The sequence below is a fragment of the Numenius arquata genome, chromosome 8 (genome assembly GCF_964106895.1).
Source record: "Numenius arquata chromosome 8, bNumArq3.hap1.1, whole genome shotgun sequence".
Taxonomy (NCBI): Eukaryota; Metazoa; Chordata; class Aves; order Charadriiformes; family Scolopacidae; genus Numenius; species Numenius arquata.
In genome coordinates, this window is record NC_133583.1 from 14,494,122 (window position 1) to 14,520,019 (window position 25,898).

At 35.2% G+C, this 25,898-nt stretch overlaps 1 protein-coding gene across 1 annotated transcript in view; it reads left to right on the forward strand.

Moving 5' to 3' along the window:
• Positions 1-2,833: 2,833 nt before the first annotated feature.
• ERC2 (ELKS/RAB6-interacting/CAST family member 2) overlaps positions 2,834-25,898 on the forward strand; it is a 428,110-nt gene continuing 405,045 nt past the window's right edge. Inside the window, exon 1 of the mRNA XM_074152871.1 lies at positions 2,834-3,490. Coding sequence (XP_074008972.1) covers positions 2,834-3,490 — 657 coding nt within the window. The remainder of the gene's footprint in view (positions 3,491-25,898) is intronic.

Below are 25,898 nucleotides of genomic sequence, written 5' to 3' on the forward strand. Positions count from 1 at the left end.
CAAACCCTGAAAAAACAGGAGAAGGAAGAAATCAATCTTTATCCTTCACTAGAAATACTTGGCTGCTGTTAGGAATATGAAGAATGATTTCTGTATGGTTAAGATGATAATTTAGATTTAGTAGTCAATGTGCTTCCTGAGCGTAGTCTGAATATTTGCTCATATTATGTTTTCTGTCATGGGAATATCTCATGAGGAAAGGTTTGCTACATTTTGTTGTCTTTGGCTCTGTACCTAGTTACTGAATTTTTTCTACATTTCTTAGTGTTTTACAGCGTAGTGTGATTTGGTTTTGGTTTTTTTTTTTTTTTTTTTTTCCCAATAGAATTGTTAAATCTGCTCTGGAATTAGCCACACTGAATGCTGTCTAGCACCTGCTTGTTAGTGAAACCTCTAATGTGAAACTGGTGAGAACTCTGTATGCACTGTGGCGATGTGCACAATTGGTAGCGAAGTTCAAACTTCTACCTTTTTTTAACGGTTTGGCGTATCTGATCTGAGACTGCTGGGCTGCTTAGGCCCAAACATTTTACAGGAGAGACATGGGATGTAACAACATATTGTGGTTTCTCTGAACTGAATGAAGGAGGAATTTACCATTTTCATTAAAACTTATTCAGACGCCACAAGCTTTTGTCTGGCAAGATCTAGTTTCTGTTTTTTTTTTCTGAACCATCACAATTCACAGAGCTCAGGAAACAGGCAAAATAGACCGCAGTGTATTCTGAGACTAAACTACAATGCCTCTATGCAATTTTTTGGACTTGTTTTGAAATGATTGACAGACACAGTGCAGAAAAATCTCACTTGCTTTGGACTTGGTGACACTGATTTGTTTAAATGGCTTAACGAAATTAATTGTTTTTTTGGGGGGAGAGTGGGGTGGGTAAGAGTATGTAACCAGTGAAAACCAGAAACTATGGGGTTCTATGAAGACAGTATTTCAAGGAAACTGTAATTATGTAAAATATAGAAGTAATGCATTTGGAAAGTAGATTGAGTGAGACAAACCTTCCATTAGCATCATATTAGACTCATATGTTTTAAGTCTCTATAAAAGTAGAAAGTTAAAAGGCAAATAAAATGCAACGCCAGAGACTTAAGTGATGTGGGTAATGTGAGCCTCTGATGTTATTTTCTACAGAGTACAGATGCTGAGATGAGGCAGAAATGTGGAAAATAAGCTGAGACTAAGTTAGAACATCCGGAAGGAAGTATTTTAGCATGCAATAGACTTTCCTGTTTGCTGGGATTTTCAAGGCTGATGAGATCATGAGGGTGAGTGGGGTGCGGCCCTCACCACCTTCCTCGAGGATGTATGCTTAATTTTCTGAATCTTTTTATATGGTTTTGTTTGCAATGTGAAATATTAAAATCACAATTATAATGGTTAGTTTTTAAGTCATATATTAAAAAGTATTTTTTACAGTAAGAAAATAATGTAACAAGTAAATGAGCATCTGTTTTTTGTAGTACTGTTAAGCTGATTTGGATTTTAAAACTCAGAATAACCTTTAGTGGGAAAATGCATGCAGTGGATCTGCAGTCTGTCCCAGACCAGACTGAATGAATCTGGGTTACTTTTTCTCTCAGAGAAGTTTTTAGGAGAATATAACCTTCATGAGTTGTATTGGAGCTTCTTTGTGCTTACTACAGCAACATCTACAGCTTCTGAGCTTCTATCAAGAGGGCGGGTTGATATCTTTAGTTGTGGCTCTACTGTTCTTGTCTATACAGCTGTCCCATCCTCCCCCTAATATATGAGATTGTTATGTTTCCTCTTGACTCCATTTATCTTTCTCTCCACCCCTTACACTATGGTGCATAACCTCTATGCTTTAGTTCAGCAAAACCATACTTGAAATATTGGGTGAAAACTGATTGCTTTACAGTAATAATTTTTTCCCCCCTAAATTTAAAGAGCAATATAAAATTTATTTTGTTTTCAATATAGAATCCTCTGTATTTCACCTGCCCACTCTGAGTTCAACTAGAATGGTTCTCTGTCACCAGGTTCTATGGGAAGATGGGAGAAGGGATCTCCTCTCTTTCTCCTTTTTCTCCAGGCAGTAGATGATGATCTGTGTGGTAATTGTTGAGGCCCTGAGGCAGATATTGCTTCCTCATGCCTCCAGTTCCTGATGTGTTGAGACACACACAGTAAATCTTCCTGAAGCTAGGAAGGCTCTGTGTATAAGCAGTAAAGAGTAGAAAATAAGGCAATGGTATTTAGAGAATATACAGGACTGCTGAATTGCTGCTTTTATACTATCTTTTGAAAATATAATACCTTGTTTTGGGTAGTTCTTAATGTCAACAACAGGTTGTTGTTTTTTTTTTTCCTTTATATAATTCCACATGGTCAGTCACTTAAGTCCATTAGGATATCAGTTAAGGCATGTTTTTGCACCTATGGTATTTATCACAACATAAAGTTTTTTATACTAAGTCAAAGTCAAGATATTTTCTAGCAAGAAGGAAATGAACAGTTTTTTCTTCTGAATGAAGTTAGTTTGAAAATGTTTTTTTAACTAGTCATCCTAAATTCAAAATGTATAGTAAATCTTATTTTTAAAGTAGTTACTCTAGGAAGTGGATTACTTTATTTTCTGATACATGCTGAATATTTGTAAACTTATTTTCCAAGATGAAAATTTACTTAATTTTATAATGTCTTTTTTCAGGTCTCTGTCTTAAGAGGAACAATAGAACAGTTTTGCCTACTGGAAGAATGCAGTGAAACTGCCAATATTTCTAGCTGGAATTATAAATTTAATATTCAACTTTAGTGTTACTAATTTCTTACTAAATAGTACCTCAAAGTAGAAGAAAAATGTATGGAAGTGCAAGAACAATCAGCAACTTAGAAGGAAGTCCTTCCAGGTCTCCTCGTTTGCCAAGATCTCCTCGCTTGGGCCATAGGCGGACAAATAGTGGAGGAGGAGGGGGAACAGGTAAGACGTTATCGATGGAGAACATCCAGTCCCTTAATGCAGCCTATGCAACATCTGGACCAATGTATCTGAGTGACCATGAAGGTGTAGCTTCTACTACTTTCCCAAAGGGCACAATGACTCTTGGAAGGGCTACAAATCGAGCTGTGTATGGTGGTCGAGTCACAGCTATGGGGAGCAGTCCTAATATTGCTTCAGCTGGACTTTCGCACACAGATGTCCTTTCTTATACTGATCAGCATGGAGGTCTGACCACATCTTCACACCATCACCACCATCAGGTTCCTTCTATGCTGAGACAGGTTAGAGATAGTACCATGTTAGACCTGCAGGCTCAGCTTAAGGACCTACAGAGGGAGAATGATCTTCTCAGAAAGGAACTAGACATTAAGGACAGCAAACTGGGATCCTCCATGAATAGCATCAAAACTTTCTGGAGTCCTGAGCTAAAGAAAGAAAGAGTGTTAAGGAAAGAAGAAGCAGCCAGAATGTCAGTTCTTAAAGAACAAATGAGAGTTTCCCATGAAGAAAATCAGGTAAGTAATTCTGAAAGTTTCTTTCTGTTGATTTACAGCTAAATACTTGATGTTTTGCTCATGGAACTGTATCCTGTGCTGGAACAAGTTTAACAGTTACAACAAGAATTGTATATCTTGATCTATCTGCCTCTGGCTACTAAATAGTAGGAAAGCACATTAATGAGAATCTGAATGCAGGTTATAATTTCCTTAATGTAGCATTCTCTCACACTATAGCTGAAGAGAATGATTGTTTGTTGCTACCCATTTTCTTATTTTTCAGAGTTTCTCTAGTGCTTTTTTGCAGTGACAGCCTAAATATATTCAGCAACCTTGTCTGAAGAGGTGAGCTACTTCTGCAAAAGTATAAATAAACATCCAGAGGCATCTTTATGAGCTGTATAGGGATTTAGCTGCCCAGTTTTTGAAAGTTAAGAGATGATATTAAATCCCCGTATGCAACCTTCTGTAATTCTTTGTTTCAGAATGAACTTGAAGTTGTCTTTTCACCAATGTGTCAAAGACCTGTGTCTTAGAAAAAGAGCATCTTGTAAATATGTACTTCTATACTTCAATTCAACATAAAATTATTTTCCCAAAGTTCTGAAAAAATTAAAGTATTTTAGTCTGGATGAATATATAAGGTCAAGCTTTGAGGCTGTATGCTATTTCACAAAGCTATATAAAACAGTGGCACAGAATAGATCAAAAAAAATTCTCATATTGCTGTTTCCACACACTTTTTTGGCTGCTAGTCTTATTTTAAAGCTGCTCCTTTTTAGACCATCTGTTAAGTTTCCCCAGACAAAAAACATAATCCTGTGTTTCTCTCACTTCCAGATTCCTAATCTAAACTTCTTTGCTGGCAGGCGGCAACAACTGAAATTTTTAATTTACTTCCAAGTTTGTGATTATTGGTGATTCTCACCAAACTTTCCACCTCTTAGGCGTGACATGTACCTATGGAACTAACAAGCCTGATACCAGTTACTTCAGTGGGAAACTGACTGGGTCCGGATCAGGAATTCAGTACTGTGAATTAATTTATTATTTTATTGTATAGCTTGTGTATCCAGACTGACAGTAGTAGTTACTGAATATTTTTTTATCATAGGTGCACTAGGCTGCTGTTAGAACCGATATTATAAAAAACATGTTTGGTGGAGGTTCTGCTGTCCAAAATCCTTATTCGTTAGACATTCTAATCTTGATAGTTGGTGTCACCTTAGTAGTGGTAGGAATATTCTAATACACTCGTTTTCGGTAGCCTTTCTTACAGAAATGTCACATTAATATCTTGTATTGGCATTTGGAATTGAATCTGATATTTAGGTACTTTATCACCTGCCAAAGTGGTGATGTGTGTTTGTGGGGTGGTGGTTTTTTTTCCTTTGTTTTCCTAAAAGCTGTTTCCTCATCTTGAGGGGACAGTAAATTAGTAACTCTATTATGAGTCCTCGTATTCATTCATTCATTTCACAGAATTTTATAACTTTTTATTTTTAACAAGTGCTCTGATATTCTTGTAAGGCTGAACCTAACAAAAGACAAAAAGGGTGTATTTTACCCTATCTATGTATTTAACATGAATCCTTACTCTGTAATAAAAAAACATAAAGACTGGGTAGCCTAGTATTCCGTCGCTAATAGTGTCCAAAAGTTCATAAAATAGACTTAGTATACAGTGTTATCTCCACTGACTACTCTTTATGGTCCAGCTACAGTTTCTGTGTGCTTAATAACTCTCAGTGGATTATGCCAGTTGCTTTTGGACCTATGTAAAATTCTAGTGCCCCCGACCTCTTATGACAGCGAATCCCACAGCTTAACATGTCCTGTGAGGAACCACTGCTTTGCATTTGTTTTTGCACTAGACTTCAGGTGCTTTTGCTAGGATTTCCTCTGGAAGAAACATGAAATAGTTGATGTCTGGTGCCAGTCTCAGTGCTACCTTTGATTTTATAGGACGCACATCATATCCCTCCCCCAGCTCTTTTGCAGACAGGAGAATCTTAGCATGTGTGATAGTTCCTTTCATGAAACTGTGACATTTCTTCGATTCTTCTCTGAATCTTTTTCAGACTTATTACTTTTGGTGCCCTTATCTAAAAAAAAAAAAAACACCCAAACAAAACAGATCATGTTTTTCATAATGCAGGTGTAAAATGAGTTATGCATTGACGTTACAGTGTTTCTCCTTTTATTCTGTATGTCTCTCCCAACAATTCCCAACACTTTTTTATTTTTACTGCTACTAAGTACTGAGACAGTATTTTAATGGAAGTATTTATCATAGCTGAAGAATCTCACCAGTGGTTATAATCTGTTTAGGTCCCAGCTTATTATGCATGAAGGTAGGATTATTTTCACTTGTGTATAACTTCACATTTATCTCCCTGAATTTCATCTGCCAACCTTGCCTAATTGCTAAGTTTTATAAAATCTTTCTTTGCGTTTGGCTTTTGTCTTTACTGCCCTGAGTAACCTAATATCGTGAGGAAAATTAGTCATCTTACTGTTCACCCTGTTTTCTGGGTTGCTTAGGATATGTCAGAAAGCACAAATCCCAGCCAAAGGTCTCACCAATACTCCACAGGGGCCTTCTCTTGGTTTTATGACTTGACCATGTGTTTCTGCTATTTCCTTTCTTGTAATAAAATATTTATGTATGAAAAGACCATCCCTCTTATCTAATTGCTGATAAGTTTTCTTGGAAGCATTTGGAGAAGAACCTTTCTGAAGGAATGGCTTTGGAACTCCAAGCTGGCTATGTCAGCTAGTTTGTCAGTCTTGCTTATACATATGGTTATTGATTCTTTCAAACAACTAGTTTCAGTTAAGATTAACAAAAAGCTATAATTTTAATGTTAATGTTTTTGACAGGATCTAAAAAAAGTGATGCAATCTATCACATCTATACTAAAAATTGATAGATCCATCCTTGTGTGTCTGAGGGTTACTGGCTTACAAAACTTCCTTTCTTAACAACTGAGGTGTTCCTTACAAAAACTAAAAGCTGTTTTCAGCTTGGCTGTGCATGATGAAATTGACCCTGAATGGGGCCCTTAGTCTCATAGCCAACTTCGGGAACTCCCAAGTGACTGGAGAAGGGCAAATCTAGCTGCCTGCCAAAAAGAAAAGAAAAAGGAAAAATAAGCAAAAGAGAGAAATGAGTGAATTGTAAGTTTGATATGTTTTTTGTGGTTTCTGGAAAAATATTGTAAGAACAATCAAAGAAAAAATTAGTTGTAAAATGCATTAATTATTTATATATTTTTTAAAAATGGCTAGCTATTTCTAAAATATAAGGGGAAAATATAAAAAAGACTAACATCCAATATGGATTTGTCAAGAATAATGTCAAACAAGTCTGATTTTCTTGGGTGACAGGAAAACAGGCTTTATGCATAAGAGGAAAACAGTAGTAACATTGACATTAGGAAATCTTTTTATGTTGTCTCGGAAGATTTTCATTAGCAAGCTGGTTGGAAGCATAAGATGAGGTGAAATTGCTATTATATAGATGCCTGTCTGATTGGAAGACTGAGTCCAAGTGTAATTATTAATGATTCATGGTGAAATTGGAAAGATGTCTAGTAGGATCTAGTAGTGATCTGTCATGTGTTTGAGGCTTTCATCAGTGTTCTGAATGATGGATATGTATTATGCACCCAGATAATGTCAAGCTGGGAAGCGTTAAAAATATGCTAGGAAATAGGATTATAAATGAAAACAAATTTGGTAAATTGAAGAAATAGTCTGAAAAAGCAGGATGAGTTTCAACATAATATTGATGAAAATAAAACCTTTTGGAAGCAAAAAGAGACCCATGAAGAAATTTATGGACAGTAACTTGGACATTGCTGATTTTCTTTTGAAGATTATTTTACTTTTGAAAATGTATGCTTTGAGCACCTGTTCTTTGATATTACAACCGAAAGTTAATTGTCTTGTCTTTCTGGTCTTTTTTTCTCATTCTTTGTGACATATTTTCTCACAGCACAATTAGTATTATTCTATATATGGATTGATTATATACAGAGGGACAGGAAGTACTCTAAATGTTTTTAACTATTTAAAGTGGTTCTTCATCTTGGAATCATCCATTTGCAATTTCTCAATCAGAGAGTTTGCCTTTTTTTTTTTTTTTTTTTGTTCTCCAGGTAGATAGTTACTCTCTGTAATCTTGCTTGAATATATTATATAGAAGAGTTAATGTAGAAGGTTTTAATGGAGAGCAGAAGGCTATAAGATGGAAAGAACTGAGTGGACACAAGAAATTATTCAGCAGTATTCATTCTCAGGATTGTTGCCTGTTGGTCAAAAAAAAGAGGGAGAACTAGCTTATCCATTTGGATTAGCTGGTCCTAGGACAACATATTAATCAGTTGACATGTTTCTTTTATGACATTGTCATGACTGAATTAGACTTACTGTGACATTTTAAAAGTAAACTGTAAACTGAGTTACTGAGTTGCATAAAATAATGCCCCTTTTCCCCACTTACACATCATTATTTAATACTACATAATTAATACAAAATGAACTGCAGTGTGCAATGAAACACAGTGTGCAATGAACAGGGGCTCTTTTTCATTCATGAGATGGTTATGTAGTGTTGGAAATAAATGGTGAGTTTGATACTTTATTTTTTTTTTTTTTTACAGAAAACCAGGTAATTTTAATTTGCTTAATGTGTTCTTTGAAAACATATTATAAATTTTGATCTTCTTTTGAAGTTTAGTTCCTCTCTTGATACTACAGGAGTTTGCTTCTGATTAATGGGATGAAGAGAGAGGATAAAAAGGATAGTGAACAGTTCCTCTGAGAGATTTATAGTTTTGAATACAAAATGATTCCTTGAAATATTTTTTTATATCTATAGCCATATGAATAACTCATGCTGCAATTAACATAATAGAGCCAATAAAATGATTGGTAAATAAGGGTATACGTATTCATGAAGTCACAACTGCTAGCAGCTACTCAATGTTATTTCACATGCTTTTCATTTTTAGTTTGATTCATGACAAGTATCTAAGTAGATCAGTAAAAGAAAATACACTAAGAAATAGTCATCTTTCTGCCTTGTAAAAGATAAGTCAGGAAGCTATAATTTAGTGTACTGTAACTTTGCTAGCTTATCTGGGAACTCACCAATGGAGCTAAAGAAATTTTTAAAATTATATATATTATTTATATATACTTAAAAACTATATATAGTTGAAAAATTTTATGTGTGAATAGTCATATTTTTATTATTAAAATATAATAATAATATATGTATTTAAAGAAACTCACCACTTGTTAACTTGTCCCAGTGGTTTCCATGACTGGGATTTACCCTGCCTGCTTCCAAACTGGTCAGTCCATTTCTTAGACCCTGCTGGCATCCTCTAAATGCAAGTCAAAGAAATTTGAAGATCTATTATCTCCTCACTCTGTCCACTTCTGAGACTATTCCTCATTTTTTTTTTTGAGTTATTTTGTTTATGCCTACTGAAATTCTGAAGTTTGATCCTAATGGAATATGCAGGGAGTTGCTAGCAATTGGGTCTAATTGCCTAAAATTGGTTTGAGTTCCCAGATAGGTATTTTCTTCCTTACTATGCATCAAAGTATACGCTTGATTACTGATTGGAAAGGTGCCCCCCTCCCATTTTTCCAAAATACCACAGGGGGATAGAGGATTTTTTTGGTGTATAAATACCTTTCAGCCTGTCTCATTGTCTCTGTGCAAGTGTGCGGAACACCACAGATTTTGAAGCTTATTGTGAATATTTGCGAAGTACAAGGATACGCACAAAAGGTAAAGATAGTAAGCTGAGAAATGGGAATGTTCTGTTCATGTTTTACTATGCTTCCTGAGGTATGTTATCACATTAATAAACTAATTTAATAATAACAACAAAAAAATTACCTTTTTTTTACTATGTCGCTTTTCAAGAAAAAGTAATCAACTTCAGTATTTTGGACTCAAATTTGTAATATAGTATTTATGATCAGTGAAAGTCTATTTTAAGGTATTTTAAAGCCACTAGGTTCAGCATATTCATTCACCTTGTTTTCTGTTTTTCACTGTGCTGCTGTTTCCTGCTTTTTTCAGCTTTTTTTTTTTTTCAATACATCTGTCCTAAGAGCTGCATGCATTATTTGTTGATTTTAACTTTATTTTGGATGTTTTCACTGTTTTCTTTATGTAAATTCACATGCATTGATGGCAATTTAGGTAAGTGCAAAATATTTCTTCTTTACATTTATTTAAATGACATAGTGCTTGAGCATTTAAATGTGTGGAATAGATTAAATATTCATTATAGAGCAAAACTTTATTATCTGAAGATAAAAGTACAGTGATACAAAAGTACATCAGTGATTTTTTTTTTTTTTTTTTCTAATATGAAAATAAAAACATTTCTCTCAATAGGAAGAGGCTAAAATAGCAGGACTTCTGCTGAGGAATGATGGTATATAGGTGCTGTGAAACAATGAATAAACTATGCCAGAAGGGTGTGTGTTGACTTTTGTGCTGCTGTTACTAATGATGAAGAAAGGCTACTAGCTCTGTGGTGGGGAGTGGAAAGAGATAAGGAGGTGGTCGTAATACTGTAGATATCCAAGGAAATTTTAAGGAAGCAATAACTGAAAAGTGTTTAAGAGTGAATGGGGAATTTTTTTTTTACCATGGGATTTTTAAATCTGAAAAAGCTTGGTAGAAGAAAAGCCCTAGAAAAAGAGTAAGTAAATGTGTCTGTGTAAGTGTTCAAATACTTGTTTAGTCTTGACTGAAGCTTTTTGGTGGTATTCTGGTTTAGATAATAACATATATTATATACTAGAAACTAATACTTTAAGCTCTATGAAAATTATACCACATGTTAATGATCGTTGGGAAAGGATAGTAATAATCAGTTACATACTTATGTGCATTTCTGAGATATAGAGAGATCTGAGGAAAGTGGATGTTGATTTTTATTTTTTTTTTTTTATGTTCTGTTCCCCCCAGTATTTGAAAAATGAGCGTGATTTTTAGTCTCTAGGATGCGCTGTGTATAACTGTCAGTTGAAGGAGCGCTATTACTATATTTCAAACAAAAGGTACTTTATAAATCATGTTAGAAATTAAAAGTTTTTGAAAAAGTGATTTAAACTTAAATAAATATGAGCAAAATTTAGTCAGTTGGTCAGTTGGGTCACCTCTTGGTGATTATTTTTTTTTTTTTTTTTTTGAATGCAGGATACAGGACGTTCTCAAGTATTATTGTTGTTACTGTCCTTGGTGAAAATCTTTTTCCGTGATTGTGATGGAACCTGCAGTTTGTAGGGTGGGTGGGGTTTTTTTAAACGTATTTTTATTTCTCTTTTAGCTTCTGTAAACTGGCTTCCTTTCTGCCTTTAAACCTTGAGGTCTTACAGTTAATCTGAAAAAAATTCTGGAAATGACTCTTCAGAATTTTCTGTCATCTGAGTTTGGGGAGGCAAAGGGGAGGAATTACCGGGGAGGGGGGGGGGGGCGGGAAGAAGAAAGAGGCATTCCTTTCTCATGATACATTTTTAGTCTTTACAATTTCAGACATTTTCCCTCATTTTGGGCCTTTCATCTTGAAATTTCTGAGAGTTGTCCCCAATTCATCTACCAGGCAGTCGATAATGCCATGTTCTATTAGCCTGCAATAGGGAACTCCATCCTCTAGGCTATTTCTGAAAAACACAGTCCTTTTGGCTGTGCTGCAAAGTATTATTTTGATTTATTATATATAAGTATATAATTTAAAGATAAACTTGCATGCCACTTCATAACAGAAAAGAGAAAGGTTAGGTTTCTGAGTTCATAAGATGCATTTCAGATTGTTGTGTTGGGGTGCAGGAATGTTATGATGGTGCCTTAACTTTTAAGTTAATTTATGCATGTCTGGGAGTTACGGTTTATTAACATCATGCAGGGTCAGATTCTGATTTTACCTGTGTTTGCTCTGTTCAAGGTGTCTAGCATTCCTTACTACAGAATGGTGTATTTCTCTGGTGCCAGAGAGTCAGTTGTAAAAGCTGGCAGTTGCGAGAAATGATTTGCTACTTGAACTTATTTCTAGAATATCTGTCAGTTGAGTTAGCAAAGAAACTAGCACTCAGGAGCCCTTGGTATACTTTATAGAGGATGACTTTGGTTCAAATTGGATTGCCTGCAGCAGGAACAAACAACTCTTGAATTTAGTGACTTTAGAATATTTCGCCTGTGGGATGGGGAAATTGTATTTACTTTTTGAATTTCCTTAAGCATCTGCCACAATATAGTTATTGCTCTTACTTTTGATGTTTGAAGATGATATACAAAGTGAACAAAACACATGTGAAAAGAAGGCAGTAGATTTCATGTGAAGTGCTCTTCAAACCCCGAAGGGAAAAGAATAAATGATGTTTTTGCCAAAAGGAAAATCCTGAGGCAAAGCAGTGCAAATATTTTAGTGTTAGAGACTAGTAGAACACTAAGGTCTTGTAAGGTAAGATCTATTCTAGTTCCATCTGTAACTGAGTAAGAGTGTGAGGTCGCCACCACATCACGTTTCTGTAGAAGAAAAGCAAAGGTCAGCAGAAACTAGAGGAAAGGCATAACACATCAGGATGCAGCTTCAGAGGAGCAGCAAGCCCTGAAATAAGGTCTGCTTTTTGCACAGACATAAGTTTTCTGTTTAATTGACTACAGTATTAATTGTACAGAGTACAATTCTCACTGCAAAATCTGTGTTTGAATTCAAAGAAAAAAAGCACAGAAAGAGGCAGGGGACTGTGCTTTGAAAATTAGATACTTCCTATGTATTTTGTTTTAAATTGTGTAAACTGATGTTGTATAGCTCTTTCAATTTGTGGATAGAAAGTCTGTAAAAATAGTCCTGTTAGTTTGAACTTTTTCCTCTGTGTGATTTGAACTCCAGATTGCTAATTGTTACTGATAAAGCACAATGTTAGTAACTAATTCAGTGAAGAAATGCCTAAATATCATGGTATAGTATTCCTGCTGGTTACAGTAGGAGGTGGAATTGAATTAGAGGGTTGCTATTTGAATTTTGCAATACCAAAGCATTAATAAAATGATGCAATCCAAACTTGAAAAATACTGTTTGAAATCAGCAAGTCTGTGATAAAAGCTAACTGGTCTATTGAAGTATATATGTAATTATACATATGTGTATACATAAAAATTATACATATATTGTGATAATCATAGAATCATAGAATGGTTAGAGTTGGAAGGGACCTTAAAGATCATTGAGTTCCAACTCCCCTGCCCGGGGCAGGGACACCTCCCCCTAGACCAGGTTGCTCAAAGCCCCATCCAGTCTGGCCTTGAACACTTCCAGGGAAGGGGCATCCACAACTTCCCTGGGCAACCAGTTCCAGTGTCTCACCACCCTCACAGTAAAGAATTTCCTCCTAATATCTAATCTAAATCTCCCCTCTTCCAGTTCAAAACCATTACCTCTTGTCCTATTGCTACACTCCCTGACAAAGAGCCCCTCCCCATCTCCCCTCTAGGGCCCCTTCAGGTACTGGAAGGCCATTATAAGGTCTCCCTGGAGCCTTCTCTTCTCCAGGCTGAATAACCCCAACTCTCTCAGCCTGTCTTCATAGAGGAGGTGCTCCAGCCCTCCGATCATCTTCATGGCCCTCAGCTGGACCCCTTCCAACAGGTCCATGTCCTTCCTGTGTTGAGAACTCCAAAGCTGGGCACAGTACTCCAGGTGGGGTCTCACAAGAGCAGAGTAGCAGGGTAGAATCACGTCCCACAACCTGCTAAATGGTTAATACTGCCATCAAAATTACCATATACCTCTGGAATGGTATTGCAGTATTCTGGAAATCTAAAGTTCTTCCTACAAAACTTGTGTTCAGAAAGACATCGTGTTGTATGCTGGTGTAAGTTTTACTAGGAAGTTTCTAGTACTTAAAAGAGATATGGCATAATTTTTACTCATTGGTTAACAACAACTGCTTAAAAGGTCATCATCCTTTTGTGGATACAATTTATTTATTTTCATTTTATATTATTATTATGTTAGTATATTTATTATTCTATTTATAACATATACTTCTAACTCAAATTCTTAGTTTGGTTGAAATGTGGGAATGAACGAACTGCATATTGTATAACTGCGCAAATAGTATAGTACTTTCCTTACACTAGAGAGAGATTTTGGTCTTCAGATTCCCTAGTGGAGTTACAGAAGGGAGGAGAGAACTATAGAGTTGAAAGCACAGAAGTTGGTTAAGAAAGCAAAACCAAGCATTCTTCGTTGATTTTGGACAGTTCATCCCCTGAAGAGGGAGAGCTGTCAGAATGAGAATCTGCACAATTAGACAAAAATACTCGTGATGGGCTTTTCCACCTGAATACACTGTATTATCCTGACTTCAGGACCTCAAAATGAACAAGCAGTACCAGTCTGTCAAAGCCCAAGAAAAAATATTTCTAAATAATATTTTAGAGAAGAGTTTGTTTTCTTAAATCAGTATATAGCTGTGACCTTAGAACATGAATTGAAGCCACCAGTAATAAAGATTCTAGGTTAAATAGGTAGGCTGTTATCCTTTTCAGAACTGAGATCTTGTATAAAGCAGTACTTTGCTGTGTAGAGAGTTGGTGCCATAAATGGCTAAACATAGAATGGAATATCATAAAGAAAATTTTGTAAATTTACAAGAAATCAAAATTATCTTTAGGAATATATTTTTTCCATATTTGTTTCAACTGGAAAGTCTCTTTTTGTCATGTCACAGTGGTCTCAGAAGAAAGTGGTAACTTAATACAATTGCAAACTGTATTTGAAAACCTATGGTTCCAAAATCTGTCTAGTTGTTCATTTCCTGGATGTGTCCAATTGAGTCACTTTGTTTCCAAATGTGTGAGGTAGAATCTGCTCTTTATTTGATATCCTTGAACTAAGGTCCAAGTGGCCACGAGTGATGAGGGGCGTTTCCTCAGGGATACGTATTGGGACTGGCACTGCTTAACATCTTTGTTGGCAACATGGACAGTAGGACTTATCATTATATGTATGCCTTTTTGAAAGAAGTCCCATAATGTGTAGAATTCCTATCTTTACATTCTGATAAATGTTTACTTTTCATAGCTTTCAGGGCATTCTTTTATCTTTTGGACATCCATTAGGAATGGGTAATTCAGCTTGTAGTGTTTTGTTTAGAGAATGTTTCACTTAAGTTTCATTTATTTCTAATTCAACTCCAGTGTGGGTTGTGACAGTATTTCCCCAATGTTTTAATACCCAAACCTGAAATTTTATCTGCATTGACAAATGTGTGGTTTAATGTCTTCTGACCTTTGCCATCTCATTCTTTTTCTCCAGGACTTTGGATCCTAGTGGGAGGGGTTACAGAGCACTTGTAAGGTCACTTTATTTTTGTGCCAACCAGTAATCTCACACATTCTTCTCCTGCTGCTTTTCCCAGTAGTTGTCATCAGAATTTGTATGTCTGCATAATGTGCTACATTAGGGACAAAATAATATGCTACATTAGGGACAAAATACTGAGGCTTCTTTCCCTGCATTAATTTTCATCTGGATCGCTTCCTGACTGCTCACATCTAGTCATGTGCTGGTGTAAAAGCAGGTAGAGGGTTGAGTGGTCAAGAGTAGGAGAATGAAGGTGGGATCTCAAATTCTGGTAGCAGCTCAGATTCTACTGCTGAGTCTCTGTGCTACTGAAGCTCGACTGCCCTTGGCACTTATGAAATTTCTTGAAAGAAATCTTGAATATCTGTACTGTACTGCAGTCTTGGTTTCAGACATACCTCAGTGGATACAGAGAATAATATTTATATACTTGCATACTTGCATCATGAGAAAATGGTGAATACTGATATTCTTGTGATGCAGTGTACAAGGTAATTTGCTATTGAGTTAGATTCTCTTTGGCAGGTCAATTGTGCATTTTAGCTCTGATCTTATCTTTGGCGTTTGCTCTGAACACTTTTTCAAATGTTCATAAATATTTTTTTTATTCTATCTTGATGTAATCTGAAGGGTTAGGTTTTTTTCAGTGTGTTAAGATCAGTCTTTCCATACTACCATGGGAATATTTGGGTTTGTTTGTTTGTTTTTTAATCCTGACTTAATAGTGTCTACAACAAATTTAATTCTTTCAGCTTTGAAGGCTTATTTTCCTCTTACTTTTTTTTCCTACAACTAAGGAATCATCCGTTTTTAATAATTATCTGGACAGATGAGGAATTCTAAAATGTGCAGAAACAAACAGTTTTTAATGCAAAAAAATCTCATAAATACATTTTGTTGTGAAGTATGTATCCTCTTCCTCTCATTTATTGCTTAATTCATTTTTACCAGATGGTAGAAATTTCTGGAAAACACATAACAGGGTTTGCTGCTGTTCATGTTTTTAATTCAGCTCACAAAAGGCTACTGGGAGGATTATGTGTGATCAAGAAGAGTGAGTCAATTTGTATAAACTCCTTATTTATATAATTTACAGATCTTACACATTCAGTATTATCCTGCCCTTTTCTGTTGTGCTGTTCAGCTGTGACTGTGCATTTTCTTTGACTCCCAAATTTAAAGTCTACAGTATCTTGAGGTAGTAATTCTGCAGTCTAGAGTGTGGCTACTCACCTACTTTTCCCAGATTGACAAGCTCAGGCATTTAATTACCAAATGAATAATTGTGTTTCCTCTTCACTGATGCTTTGAATAGTGTCATTAAAAGCAACGTTTCACTGTGCAGGATTAAAACTGTACCAGTCATCGGTCACATCTGAGAGGATGAAAAGCTTTGGTGTGAGGAGCCATGAAAAAAGGCAAGGTTTCCAGTTCCCCAAACACTTTTCCTTTCGCTTTCCAATATAACTGTGCCCCATGAGTAATGTGGAGCTGAGTCCTATAATGCAGGATCAGTTAAGCAAAACAAAATCATTTGGGAACATGGATGTGGACATAATGGAGGATTTTATAAATAATATAATGCCATTATAATGAGCATAACAATTGGAAAACTATTGTTCAAATTTAAAAGTGGTACTTTTTTCCCATTGGCAAACTGTTGTCTAATCAAAATGAATTTATACTGCCTTCTTTACAATTCAGGAAAGAGGAATATCCCTTTCCTGATAATCTGGAGTAAGTCCTCCTGCTGGGTCAGAGTGAATTTACCTTCCCTAAGAAATGAATATTAGAAAATAGATCGTATCTGTTCAAGTTGTTTAATGCGCTACTTACAGCATGAATTTTCAGATATACACAGATTAGTATTTAAATACTGAAATCAGGCTTCACTTATTTGGCAGGAAAAACTTAAAATCTGCAGGTTATAAACTATAGATGGGGGAAAGAAGATTTTGATACAAATTCTGGAAAGCTAACCCAGTATTAATTAAAGCCAATAAAAAAGTGACAGCTCCCCCATTCCTGCCCCAAACAGTTCAAAAGACAATAACTGGACTATAAAATAACCATGGCTCGAGGTGGACCTTTCTTTGTTTTGGATTCTAAGAAGTGTAATTGTTTAACTCAAGCTCTAAACAGTATGCAGCAGATGAACATTTCTATTACAAAATTATTATGAAATTATGAAACTTTAGGCTTTAGTGGTGAAGCAAGAAAACACAAAATCAGTAAAAATGTATTTTCCTTTTAAGATTAAGTAGTGTTCTGTCTTTGCGTGTGGATTTTGCATTTTCTATGGTTATTATAGGAGAATAGGGAAGGTGGATATTCTCACGTCACCTGTAGAGGCAAGCAATTAATTTCTATAAGTTCCTTTAGGTCTAGAGTCTTAAAACAGATTCTCTTGTTTTATCTTTCATCAAAACAGTAATCCAAAGAAAAGATGCAGATTTGAATTAGTAACAACTTTAGATCAATATGTGCATTTGCGATTGTTAATACCTAAAAGTGGTGCAGACCATACCAATAAAGAGAACTTCATAATTCAGGATGGCTAACTTACCTAATAGATTATTTTACAAAGCCACTTTCTTTTTATTTCCTGTTGAATTTAGACAGAAGCTGATGGATTTTAGACCAATATGTATCACCCAGTAAAATACTGGGTAAATTACAACTTCAGGTTGTTTCAGAAAGTAGAGGATTTCCTAGAATACCAAATTTGGGTGAAACTTTATTTCAAATAGGCTATTAATCTCTTCTGTATTTCAAGAAATTACACTGAAAAAATTACTTATTCTTCATGAACTCACTTAAACAAATGAAAGAAGAAAAAAGGTGGGAATTCAGGAGAACACAGCAGTGGCTTTGAGAGCTTACATAGTAATGCTTAACAATTCTACTATCACTTATAATAGTGTACAAAGGTAGGTAACTGTACCTCTGCAGTTCACAATCCCATTTAGCAAATTTCCAGATAAGAATCTTAAGGAAAATAGAGCAGTTTGTGATAAATGCTATGAAGAACAAGTATATGTCTGCACATTTTCAGTACTTGTATTTTAAAATTCTACCTATGGACATCTATATTCTTGAACTTTGCATTTCAAACTGATAATTCTTGTATTTGAAGAAATTCTCCTGATCTGCCTATGTGTTACTGAGATGATGTAGTTTTTTCTTTTAATAACTTTCCATTTTCTGTCACTTTTCTTGTGGTTTGTTTTGCTTCAGCAGTCTACTCTTCAAATTGAATAGTATCCAAGCAATGAGTTAAGTACCTAAAGGGTGGGTTGAAGGATGATGGAGCTGGACTCTTTTCAGTGGTTTCCAGTGATAGGACGAGGGGCAACGGGCGCAAGCTGGAACATAGGAAGTTCCATTTAAATATGAGGAGAAAATTCTTTATGGTGAGGGTGACAGAGCACTGGAACAGGCTGCCCAGGGAGGTCGTGGAGTCCCCTTCTCTGGAGATTTTCAAGACCCGCCTTGATGCAGTCCTGAGTAATGGCAATCCTGCTTCAGCAGGGGAGTTGAACTAGATGATCTCTAGAGGTCCCTGCCAACTCTGAGAATTCTGTGATTCCGTGAAGTAATTCTGAACACAATCTTACAGGTTTCTGTAGTGCTATTTTAGTTTACATTTTCCATTAAGCTGGGCAAAACCTGAATGCAGCAAACTAAAAGGCCTTAGTTATGTTTCCTGTTGGAAGTGGACTGTTTCAGTTCTTTGTCCAGAAATCTTTAAAATAATGTAGCTGTTGCTGTACTAAATAATTTGTATTGAGAAACAAATGTTTTAGATTGTCTGTATTTCTGAAAATGGTGGTGGCTTAATTCTAGAAACAAACCCTGTACAGCAGCTAAATAAGTTCATGCTCTATTGTGTATAGGCAGCTGGAAGTACTCACTGAATAAATGGGCTTTTTTTTTTTTTTGTTTGCTTTTAGCTAGCCTGTTGCATCTAGTGTAAATCTTGAATTCAGAAACCCTATTGTCAAAGCTTTCATAGCTTCTAAGGATAGTAATTTCATTCCTGCATTGCTTTTGAATGGGGATCTCTGCCATCAAATTGCTTAATTTGCCTTCATCAATCACAGAAAAGTATTTTTATACTTTAGTGACTGAGGCTTTGATTTTTCTAGTGTGAAATACCACATCAGCTTTACATCAGTTCAGAGTATGATTCCCACTATTTTAGTTGCATGGATTCTTGCTGTGCTGTAAGGGATTTCATGATTAAATGTCAGCAAAACTAAACAGAAATCTGACCTTTAAGACTACTATAAATTTTACTAAATAAATATTCTTATTAATCTTTTACTAATATTATTCTGTATTTAAAAGTTCAAAATTTAACTCTTTATAGTCATTGATTACCACAATATAGATCAGGAAGTTTCATACCAGTAAAACACAAGAACAGTGATTGTGCCTAAAGGAATACAATAAATTCTTTTCTTTGTGTATCTGATTCCTTAATTCAGTTTCCTTTTTTTTTTCAGTTGTACCTGATGGTTTGGAATCTTTATGTAGAGTAAGTGCCTTCAAAGTGAAAGTGTGGGAAAGATGCACTTTCAGACGCCTCCTCTACAACCTCTGTCAGTTCCGGTTCTTAACTGTGCATTTGGTAGTGAACCCAATCCATATTTTTGAATTCTTTTTTTTTAATGATCTTTAATTTCAATTCTGAACCAGTAATAAAATTTAGGAAAGGTGGTGGCCATTGATGCCATTTGGTAGGGGAAAAATGGAGATTATGAGACAAACAGCCCGACCGTTTATCTCGCAGGGATTGGGAAGTACACGGGGAAAGATTCTGCTGAGGACTCACACTAATCAGAATCACAGGATCAGTTTTGAATAGGTAAAAAAGTCTGGCTATTACATAAATATCTGTACTTCATAGAGAGTATGCCCTATTTGGCATCAGAACTATAGTCTAAATATTAATTTCAACCTGGATGTCACTTGACCTTCTTTTGGTCTTCTGGCTGGACTATGGACATATTGATGGATGCTGCGTTTGATAAGCTATGTCTGCTGCTCTTCCAAGTTCTTGTTTAATTAACCAAATTGACTTAGAAAAGTTGTGGATTTGCTCTGAGTTGTGGGCTGTCCATTTCCTTCTCTGCGAAGAGCACAGAACAGAATATTAGGTTGATTTTGCTGCAACCTCAAAAGCTTGTTTAGATTTTAGTTCACTTTGAATTTTAATAAAATAACTTCTTAATGTTGAATGAGTAGATTGTTCTCCCTTCAGAACTTTGGGCCAATAATTTTCTCTTAACTGAGGCTGAGAAACCAAGACCTGAAAGGAAAATTGCAGTAAAAAGATAAACTACCTTTCAAAAATGTAATGCAACAGAATGATATTTTTTTTAAAATGTCTATTAACAGAATCACTAAGAAAACTTGCATTTAAGAGTGCATAATGCATAACTGGTAGAGTAATTAACAGCTGGAAAATGCGATATCACTAATTTGATTTTTAATTACTTCAATCATTATCAGACCTGCCTATTCATAGAATCGCTAAAGAAGCTATGAAAAAAGTATTTAGCACTTTTAAAATATATATTTCTATTTAGGCTGCTGTTCAAACAAACAGTTCCATGCTGTCCTTACTGGTTTGCTATACCAAAAGACATGCGTTTTGGGAAATGCTTAATTCTCTTTGATTCTTTGCTTTTAGGAGACTGTTTATAGTCCACTAATTTAGTTTAACATTGCCTGTGTTAAAACCCCAAGTTTATTTATGCTTTTAGTTACTTAAGCCTCCAAATGTTCAATAGCACAATGTACTCTGAATTCCTTACTTGATGTGTAGTTGCATCTTGGTATATGTTATAACCTAAGCCACATTCAAGTTATGCTGGCTTTCTTCTAACCTCTAGCTTGTACCTGATTTTTACGTGGATCAAGAATAAGACATATTTAAAATTAATATTAAAGAAACCCCTGAGCTCATTTAACATTTGTTTTTAAACAACTTAGAAGATATGGACAAGTTTCTCTATCCTTTAAATGCAGTATTATCTGCAAAATAGAAGTACAGGTTATCTGTAGAGTATGTAATGGAAGCCAAAATTTAAAAAGGAATTTAGATTAGCACAATAATTCATTAGTCTATTCTAATTTTCAGGCACCTAACACTTTTCTGTGGTGGTGGTGTTTTTATTTTTATTCTTGTGTGTAGAATCCATAATCAATAGATGTTCAGGGACCAGGAGTTCCCTTCCTATTGTCAGCAGAATACCTCCGCAATACATGAGTCATAGTTCTTTTTATAATGTTCTTTCTGTTCTCGTGTTCTTGATTGCACAGCTGCAAAGCTTTACTGTATTTCCTCTAATGACTTCTATATATCTCCCATTTCCCTTTAACAGATTTATTAATGAATAATCCAATAAAATAATTGGAATATTTTTTCCTAATATCTTAATGGAATTTTGTCTTTACCAGCAACATAAAAAGTATACCTGTTCTCTCAGTAATTAGTATGGAATATCCTATTACACTGTATAATCTCAGACAGATACAGGTCAGCTTTGCCTGGGTAGTAGAGAGAATTTTTAACCATATATTATAAACTGTGTAAAAGAATGTCTTGCATTATTTTCCTTTTTCCATATGTGCGTGATAGGGCCCTTAGGACCACAAGGCTCAAAGCTAACAAAAATTTGAGGGAAGAGGGGACCCTTTGCCCATTTCTCTTTTTGGATAAAAGCTGCCATGTACCTTTTATTACAAATGTTTTCTTAGAATCTTTTGTACCTCAGCAGCGCCCAGCTGCAAAATATGGGCAATTCCCCTCTCTCTCTCTTTTCAAGACCCAGCTATTGCAAACCTATGTGTATCTAGTTTTCCTGTAGGAAGTCATTGCTGTCTAGAATTCTGACCAGTATGTTTAGTAATCAATGTCAACACATGAATGGATAACTTAAAATATATAGTTGAAATATTAACTTATTATGGCCACTTATTTCTAATGGAAATTCATTAAGCAAGTAAAGTTGGAAACTTTTCCCACAAATGAGCTACTGTTAACCTTTTTGGCTTTCTCTTTAGTCACTGAGACATAACGACTTAAAAATGGTGGCAAGAACAAATCATCTGTTTAAATTTTCAATATGCTGATAGGAAATGAATGTTTTACTTCAGTTTTTGCAATTGTAGTCAGATAAGGGCTATTTTTGTTTGACCAACTTCTTAGTTATGCCTGAGCATAACTAGCTTTCCCTTTGGTAATTCCATCAATATCAATAAATAAATATACAAAAGATCTGGAATAGCTGCTGCTTTAGCATATGAGATGCCTTTTCACATCACTTACAGCATATCTGTTCCTCTTCTTGGTGAGCCGCTGTGTTTTATAAGCTGAAACATGAATATGTTAATAAATTATGAGTGACATATCATTATTTGCAATAAAATGGATCAGAATAATAAGGTGTGTCTTCTGACACTTCTCAGAATATCACAGAAGTGTGGAAACACTTGTCAGATGTCTGTTCATTGAAATCCAGTTTTACGTTGGCTATTTTGATTCTTAGATATCTATAATGCTCTTTGCTAGTTTCCCCAATAAATGAAGCAACAGTCAGTCTTCAAACTACTTTTGTGTGACAAGATATTTTTAGTCTCACAAAGAAGAATCCTGGAATTACCAAAGGCTGCCAACCATCTAATGGAAGCAATCTGGGCGGTTTAGGTTTTTGGTTGGGTTCCCTATCCTGCCCTGTCTTGTGTAACATACATCTCTTATTCTCTCAACTGATATGAGGTGGAAGATCTTGTTTTGTTGAAACTTTAAAGATTTTCAAATTTTTGTAAGAATGTTAAGTAGTGATTTGTGCTTGGGTGGTGGCTGTATCAAACAGCTGCAGAAAGTGAAGATAGGAGTCTTACATTTTTGTAAGGAAAATAGTCTTTTGGACTAAGCAAGTATACAAAGCAGCATCCACGTTGTGAAATGTGCAGATCTAAAATTGTCTTCCTTAGGAGAGACCAGTGAACACTTTTGACAGCAATGACACTGAATATGTAGTCAGGCCTGTGACATCTTCTAAAGGAGCCTGTAAAAGGAACAATTTATCCGCAATTAAACTTACTTTAATTGCAGATAAATTTAATTTAACCGCAGCATCTGTGGAAGTTATGCATGGATTTAAATATGCAAACGTCTTTAAATCTACATTAAATCTGATGTAATAGAAAATATCTGATCTATATATAATCTGAAGTAATTCCTAAAAATCATATCTGGAAGTTAGGAAAAAACTTAATCCAAAGTCACCCTGTTGCTTCTTTCCAGGTTTACATTTAGAGGTAACTGGAGTATGTTAAAGATGACCTCATCTGTGGTTTAGAGAAAAAAACAAGTTGAAATAAGCACTCTTTATAAACACAAATCAAATTTCTGCTCACAACCCTGTAACTATAGTTGGGTTTTTTTTTAAAACAAGAACTTAAAGGATTTTACTCAATTTTCTCCATTTTAAAATTTGCATTATTTTTCTGAGAAAAATCTGAATTAATGAACTAAAGCAAAACCCATAGACTTAAAAATTGTAGCACTTCACTATTTTCTGGCTGTTAATTTAACAGAGAAAACAGAAAAGGATTTAAAACTATTTCTCTGTTGTACACACAGGTAGAAGGTTGTACTAGGTATAGAGTTTTATACATAGTAAGAATAAACTAACATAGCAAACTTAAAACAACATGAGAGAAAGAAATTGTCTATGTTTATATATGGTACATTCATCAATAGCATAACTGGAAAACATGGAACTATTTCTGAAGTACAATTGAAATGTTGCTTATTAAAAAAAAAAAAAAAAAACCCAAACAAAAATCAACAAACCAAACCAAACCCACCAAAACCTCATGGGGAGAGTAAATTTTATTCCCCAGTGTTTGAAAGAGAGGAATTTCTTGGCCGACCCCGTGGCAGAGGCTGAAATAGGTAAATATTCAAACAAGCCTTTTAAAAAAGAAAAAAAATAAAAAATTCTACCATTAATGTTTTGTCAGTGGAACAATGGGATAGTAATGCATTTGAAGGGAGGGAAAATGTAGCTGGCATACAGAAACAGCCAGAACTGCTTTTCAGGATTTCGTACAAACTCAAAGAGGTTTTTCTCAGCTTTTAGTTGTTTTCTTCAGTGCCGTATGTATAGGCTGTTTCTTTCTTGTACTGTCAGGTTTTTACCAAATCTGTCTTTTGGCAAATCAGCTAAGTAGTCTGCTTCCTGAAGAGATTAACTCAAATTGCTAAAATCGTGTTGTTAAAGACTTTTAAACATTGTGGATTATATGGGAAGCACTATAGTTGTTAGAAAAAATGCTGGTTACAAGTAAAGGTAGCACCATGCCTGACCTCAGTACTAGCGCAGGGAAAGCTGGTGATGGCACACACTGATGAAAAGAAACTTGATCCTTAATGTCTAGTTTGTACTTTCAGAGAGATGCCAAGAAAGCATAATTATCTTGATTAATGCCAACCTCAGGTGTACTGGAGACACAAGCAAACTCTAGGCTCACCTGAGGGGAATATTAATTAGCACTAGCATACCTACTGTTCTGTCTTGAGTACTTAATTGCTTTAGCCTAGATGAGAATGGTAATTCATAAAACAGAACTTAATGACTGTATTAGGAAAATGGTTGTGAATATGCACATAAATGAATCCCTAGAGTAATTTCCTCTATAACATGAAATAGGGAATGTTTCTGCAATTTTAGCTTTATATTTCACATACTAATTTAACTTTCTTATTGCAGGATATTGATACAGTTTGGTTTACTTTTTTTTTTTTTTTTTTTAAATACATAACAAACTTCTTCTAACGTATTAGAGACATTTCATTCAGTGGAGAAAGAGGTGTGTATTTGATGGGTCAAATCCCATGGTCCGAACTAGTTTCTGTTGGTTGAGGCCATGTCTACCACTAAGAAATTTTATCACCCAAACTTTTGTCACCTTTCAGCTGCCAGCTTTGCTGTGCTGCTGAAGCACATGCGTGCTTGGCTGCTTTTGCTGGTGTCTCTCCTCACTGAGAGACGTATTGGCAAAGACACTGTACGTGGTGGGTAAGTGCCCAGAGCTTACAGCTGCTGACACTGCTGTATTACTGGAGTGTGTCCAGGCTGGCGTTTTGCCAGCAGCTGAATGTCAGTTGAGGGTTTGTGTCATTTATGAAGGTGGTTTTAGTGGAAGGACTGGATTTTGCCTGCCTCGTTTTGAGATATTCTGGATCTTGTGAAAAGGAAGCAATATCTTACCACAAAAACTGAAAGTATATGACCTATTTGAAGTCCAAAAAATATTAAGTGGTCATTTTGAACAGTTATCTTACTTTAAAAATGTTCATAACATGATTACAGAAACATCTCTTTAAAAAAATTGAATTAAGCAGTGAAATTAATTCATTAAGCATACTGTGCTGTATTTTAGATGCATGCCTATAACTGAATTTACTATGCCCTGAAACTATTCACGTTGTTCTTACTGTGCACTGAAATTGGTGACATAAATGTATATACGGTTGAGGAAAAACATGTCTGTCATTACTGAAGGAATGTACGTTGAGAGATGAGGGCTATGGCTTAAAAATATTAATGAACCTGTAAAAATATTCTAATAAAAATGAGAGTGAGTTGAGAAATTGTGAACATGATTTGTTGTAATTTCTAAATATCTTTTGTAACTGCTGCTTCTATGTTGGTAAAGGAAAAAAACAAATCTAATTGTAGACAGTAGGGTAGCTTCTGAATACATCTGGAATGCTCACATAGTCTTGATACTAAATGCGGTGAGAAAGCAGGAGTGTATGAAGACCCTGTTTTTTTATTCCTTGAACTGGGGTGAATGCTACTCATACAATGTTACCGTTGGCAGAAGCAATGTATTTTGATATATCTTTTCTTGAGATAGAGAAGAATATTCATTTTAAGATTAGTTTGTGCAAGCTTGTACTTAATGCTTTGAAGGGAGATTGTGAAAAACGC